Below are 5,690 nucleotides of genomic sequence, written 5' to 3' on the forward strand. Positions count from 1 at the left end.
AGCCGGGGCGGTGGGGGGACCCGCGGAGTGCCCACGACATCCGGGAGACAGACGCAGCTGGCCCCCTGCCGCGAAGCACAAGCTCTGCTCATAACGCCCACCTCTATTCACAGCGGCACGGCCCTGGGGACAGGAGGTGGAGGAACTTACCCTGACCACGGCACAGTTAATACTCCACTCACACCCTCACTGGTCAGCTACTCACTGGACGAGCCCACCTCAGACCCCGGGGCCACCACTGCAGCCTGCACATGTCCGATGAAGAGGCTGCACCCTCAGGGCCCGCCGAGGTGGGGACTTTACCCAGGGGGCTCACCTCAGCGGGACCTGGTGGTGTTCTGGCTAACTCCTCACGTGATCATTCAGCAAGCACCCTGCACGTGTGCACGTGTGCACGTATTATGTGTGCTTGTGCACTTGTGCATGTGTGCATGTGCGCACACACACAGACACCCGCCTCAGATCCTCAGCCCCCAGGCTCACCTGCAGCATCTTGTCCGGGCTGGGCTCAATGCCTGGAGGCATGTTGCTTGGGTCGAAGGCGACCTGCTCAACCTCAGCAAAGTAATTCACAGGGTTCCGGTTCAGGACGAGTTTACCAACGGGGATGAGGGGGTAGTCCTTGTGAGGCCAGACCTGGGACAACGGCACATTTGCAATCAATAGGAGGTTCACACAGGAGGAGATCCGAGCCGCCCACAACGATGCTGGCTTTGGGGCCAGCACGTGCACGGTGGGTAAGGCACTGGATTTCCACACGGTAGACCAGAATCCCAGAGCAGAGGCTGGAAAATCACACCGGACACGTGTGCATGCATGCCCAGAGTCCCGAGAGGAGAATGGAGAAGGGACTGCGGCGTGGTCATCCCCTGTGGGGTGATTTCTCATTTCTCTCTCTTTATCTCTCTCTCCCCAGTGAACGCACATGCCCTATGGTAAAAACCTAAAAACAAACGGTTTTCAAGTACTACCAAGCCAGTAAAAATAGTCCATTTAATTCAATGAAGCATGACAAGAATGCAAGGTCACTAGGCGGCCCTGTAACCCAGCAGAGCAGAGCCGTGTGGCGTCTGACTTCCACTCCTGGCCCTGGCAGTTGGAAAACAAGCCAGCCGTGTGCGTGTGCCTGCCCGGCTCCTGACGAGGAGGAATGGAGGGAAGAGGACTACAGGGAGCCAGGTGCCCATGGGGGCTCTCCTCCCCTCCCTCCCACCTTCTCCCTGGCAGGCACACAGACCTCTCAGCAATTAAAAGAAAAAAAAAACCTGGTGATTGCATTAGTTAGACGTTTCAAAATGGTAAATACTGACACACTCCCGGGGCGAGAGTCCACCATCCTCTCGAACTTTGCTCCCGACCAGTGACAGTGCATGCAGCTGCCCACGGGGGTCCAGGACTTACTAGAAGGGGCTTGGGCACCCGTCCAGGGCTGCACCCAGCAGGGATGCCTTCCCTCATGGAGAATGCCTGGTGGGGATGTTTTTAATTAGGTAAGAAGAGACTTTAAAAAGACTCGCCTTGGTGATGTCGAAGGGGTTGAAGGGGAACGTCTCCGCCTGCTGGAACGTCATGACCTGGATGTAGAAGGTCCAGGACGGGTAGTTGCCTGTGGCGATGGCATTAAAGAGGTCCCGGAGCCCGTAGTCGGGGTCTTCCTGGGAAAGCCTTGCTGCGTCTTCCACTGAAAGGTTTTTGATGCCCTGGTCAGTCTATAAAACAGGCACAAGAAGTCAGACCGGGGGTCACCCGCAAAAGCGTGCCACTCTCACCAGCGACGCACCGGCAGCGCGGGCGACGCAACGCCGAGGCCGCGCTTCCGTTACAGCAGCAGGCACTGTTCACAGCCGAGGCTGGTGCGACCCACGGGGATCCCACTGCGTGTCCCAGCCTTCGAACTGCCAGGAAACACGATCCACACTTCACGGCCAAAACCAGCCCTACTTTCCCCGCTGTGCTATTTACATTTTCATGCTCATGCTGACCTTCTGTTAAAAGAATCATTTTATTTAACTTTGTTTATCTGTTACTCATTGTAATTTGACTAGAGAGGGCAGAATGAGAGAGTGAGAAAGTGAGAAAGCAAGCTGCCAGGTCTGGGACTCGAACTGCTGTTGGCCATGGGAGTCTAGCGCTCCTAACCACCGTGCCGCCTGCCATCCCCTCACGTTAATCTTTAATAAGAAATTTTTTTTTTTTATTCCAGGATTTCTGGGCCCGCAGATGTCACAGGTCAAGGCAGCTAAATCCCTCATGAATGGCTTTCTGGTTCAAGTCTCGGACCCAGTGGCTTCAAAAACATGCCAGGAGTATGTGCGTGCATGCCTGGAATACCGAGAGGGGAAGAGTTTGTGGCCTGGCTGTCCCTCCCCGGGGGGAATGCTCTCTCTCACTCTCTCTCTGCCTCTCTCTAGGGAGTGCACATGCCCAATACAAAAAAAGACTTTAAAAAACGAATAAATCTAAGAACTTCCTTTTGGCTTTGACATGAGACAGTTGTTTCACTCCCATTTTCTAACAGTTCAAATCGCATGCCGTGGTCTGCAAGCTCCCTGCACTTCGACACTCTCCCTTCTCCTGCTAAGAAATCACAGAATCACAGCTCACAGCGCTGGAAGGAGCTCAGCACAGCCCTCGGGGCCAGCGCTCTGACTCCAGGTGGCACGGCCAGTGTTCTGACTTCCAACAAGCCATTATAACCTGGAGAAACCGTCCCCCTCACACATGACCGCATTCTCCCACCACACTGGTATTCAGCTGCTTTACCACCTAGCCTTTATTCCGAAAGACCCTCAACACGCCCGGAGCCATGGAAAGGTTTCCTCAGCAAACACCGGCAGGCTGGTCTGCTTCTGCCCCAGAAACCCGCCCCTAGCAGGCAGCGGTCGGGGCCAGGGGCTCCTACTGACCAGTCCCAAGTGAGGCCCTGCAGATCACCAGGCCGGTGCCGTGAGCTGGGCCACCGCGCGGGACTCGCTCTCTGGTTTTGACCAACTCTTGGGTTTTGGAGAGAGACCTTGGTCAGACTGACGAACCCCTGCGTGAGGGCTCTCTGAAAGTCCGTGAAAAGGCATGCTATGAAAAATGCACAGGATAGGGACCAACAGGTGGCGAACTGGCTATGTCGCTGGACTCCCATGCAGTTGACCGCGGTTTGAGTCCTGACCCAGTGGCTTAAACTCACGCCGGGCGCATGTGCGTGCGTGCCCAAGACCCTGAGAGGAGAGTGGAGGAGAAGGGATTGCGGCATGGCCATCCTCCCTGGGGGGGGACTTATCGCTTTCTGTATCTCTCTGTCTTTCTGGTGAGTGCATGTACCCTATAGCAAAAACCTCTCAAAAAATTTTTAAAAATTATAAAAAAGGAAAGAAAAATGTGCAAGAATGTCCAAATCTTTGCACCAGATTAACCTGTACTTGAATTCCCTTCTCCAGGCACCTTTTCAGGTCGCTCCTAGATCCCCGCTGCCTCAGAGCCCTCTTCTGAACACACGGAAGCAGCCCGAGCCCCAGGGTGGTGGACGACACGGTCAACTCAACTCCTCAGAGACAAGAACTGGAGAGCAGAGAACCCTCAGGAATATCCCCAAGGCCATGTGACCTAGGAGAGGGCAGATCTGACCCCAGGGCCACCACTGTGCTGGGTCCAGCTCAGGTGACACATGGCTCCCTTGGTGTAGATGAGCCAGCAGGTAAGCTGTCTTAAAGCTGCTCCAGGTCAAAGACAGACCCGAGTCAGTGACGAGGGGGCCGACGGGACCACTGGGAATACCTAGCACGTCGCCCAGGTGACAGCTACAAGGACAGAAGGGACACATCTGGGTGTCAGAGGAAGGCTGTCTGTCACCGCTACTCCTCTGCTCAGTCGGCCTTCTGTTTGTAACTCTGAAGCGGTCCAGGGGTGCTGCGACTCTCCGGAACTCCTGGTTTAGGGCTTACCGTGACATGCCGGGACTCACCGCGAGAGGGTCCCTTACACCCAGAAGATTGAAAGGCTTTTGAAGGGTCCCCGGTGGCTGCCATGGCCAGTTGTGAAAGCCAACAGAAAAGCCAGCCTGACTCTGCCCCTGACGTCTGACGTCAATTTTACTCAGCTGTGTGGCCATGACACAGCCACAACCAGACAGTCACATGACCAGAAGTCACAGCGGGTGACTTCGAAAGGTAGGAGACGCTTCTAGGTGGAGCTCGTCAGGTGCGGGCAGCCGTGACAGCAAGCCGGGCACACTCCACTCCGCCTCACCCCCTTGGGCCCAAAGACGATGCCCAGGACGGCGACTTGGCATGAGGGAAGCACCTTGACACCTGGCTGTCCGCAGGGCGGGTTCCAGGCTGCACCAAGACGCCAGCCACGCTCGCTACCCGAGGGGCGTCCTCTGCCCAACCTGGCAGCTCCACTGTCACCATCTTCCCTTTGAGCCCGCACCAAAATCTCAGGTCTTCCCACTCTAAGGAGAATGCTCTGGGACCAGCGGACGCTGGACTCCCACGTCATCAACTGCAGTTCGAGTCCTGGACCCGGTGGCATAAAACTCATGTTGGGTGCATGTGCGTGCCCAAGATCCCAAGAGAGGAGGATGGAGGAGAAGAGATTACAGCATGGCCACCACCCCCCACCCACAGGGAGTGATTTCTCGCTTTCTGTCTCTGTCTCTGTCTGCCCAGCGAGTGCACATACCCTATAGCAAAAATCTCTCTTAAAAAAAAAAAAAGAGAATGCCCTGTGCCTGCTCAGCACCAGAAACATTGAGCCAGACGGCAGGCACGGAGAGGCCGATTCCCCCAACTATACGGACAGCTCGTGGAGTTCCGAAGCAGACAGACAGCCTCGGCTGCCAAAAGCAGCCACGTGTTCTTCCTCTGGCCACAGGTAAAGAAGAAGCTAAGAGAGGCCGTGAGAGGTGGCCTGCCCGGACAGTGGCCAGTCAGACGGCCACTCATGGGGGTGGGCGCAGGAGAGATGGGAGAGGTCTGAATCTCTGATCAGCCCTTCTGGAGGAACAAGAAGAGGTGGGAGCCTCGACCCCACCCTAAAGGCACCATACCTTATAGTGGAATTTGCAATAAACGGCTTCTCCGCTTGCGTTCACCAGTTTGAAAGTATGTGAGCCGTAGCCATTCATGTGCCGGTGTCCATCCGGAATCCCTCGGTCACTAAATAAGAAAGAGACCTGAGGGACAGAATAGAAACAGAACAGCAAGCCTATGTTTTCCAGAAGCATTCCAGGTGTTTAAGACATGCGTACGTCTACATAAAGCAAACTGGTCACTTTCCCATTGGTTACTATGATTATTCCACTATGGACAATCCCAAAGGGAATTTTACAGAATGACAGATAAGTCATTAACAGCATGGCTCCTACTTCTGCGAAGGAAAGCGAGAGAAATCTGGAGGCTAACCTTACTTGCTAGTCCAAATTTGGCAGCAGGCAGCCGGGCACGCTCTGTGGCACTGAGGCCACACGAGAAGGCTCCAGGTCCCCATCCCGGGGCCGCCTGGACACCCAGTTGTACGAGGGGGGCCTGTGATCCCAGCTGAGATCCTGGCTGGCTGCAGGGCTGGGAGGACTGTGGGGTGAAGACCCTGTCAAGGTGCCTCTCCTCCCTCGCTCTCCAAAGAAACAAATGCAGGCGCGCCGAGCGAGCGCGGCACCGGGCGGGCGGAGCAGGCCCTGCGCCGGCCCACACGGGCCG

General features: G+C 55.8%; 1 protein-coding gene across 1 annotated transcript in view; it reads right to left on the minus strand.

The window, feature by feature from the left end:
- Positions 1–5,690, minus strand: part of CAT (catalase) — a 35,231-nt gene that overhangs the window by 13,331 nt on the left and 16,210 nt on the right. Inside the window, exons 6-8 of the mRNA XM_006162101.3 lie at positions 5,042–5,167; positions 1,518–1,709; positions 484–636 (exon numbers count right to left, since the gene is read on the minus strand). Coding sequence (XP_006162163.1) covers positions 484–636; positions 1,518–1,709; positions 5,042–5,167 — 471 coding nt within the window. The remainder of the gene's footprint in view (positions 1–483; positions 637–1,517; positions 1,710–5,041; positions 5,168–5,690) is intronic.

Source organism: Tupaia chinensis, unplaced genomic scaffold, assembly GCF_000334495.1.
Source record: "Tupaia chinensis unplaced genomic scaffold, TupChi_1.0 Scaffold139733_1, whole genome shotgun sequence".
Classification (NCBI taxonomy): domain Eukaryota; kingdom Metazoa; phylum Chordata; class Mammalia; order Scandentia; family Tupaiidae; genus Tupaia; species Tupaia belangeri.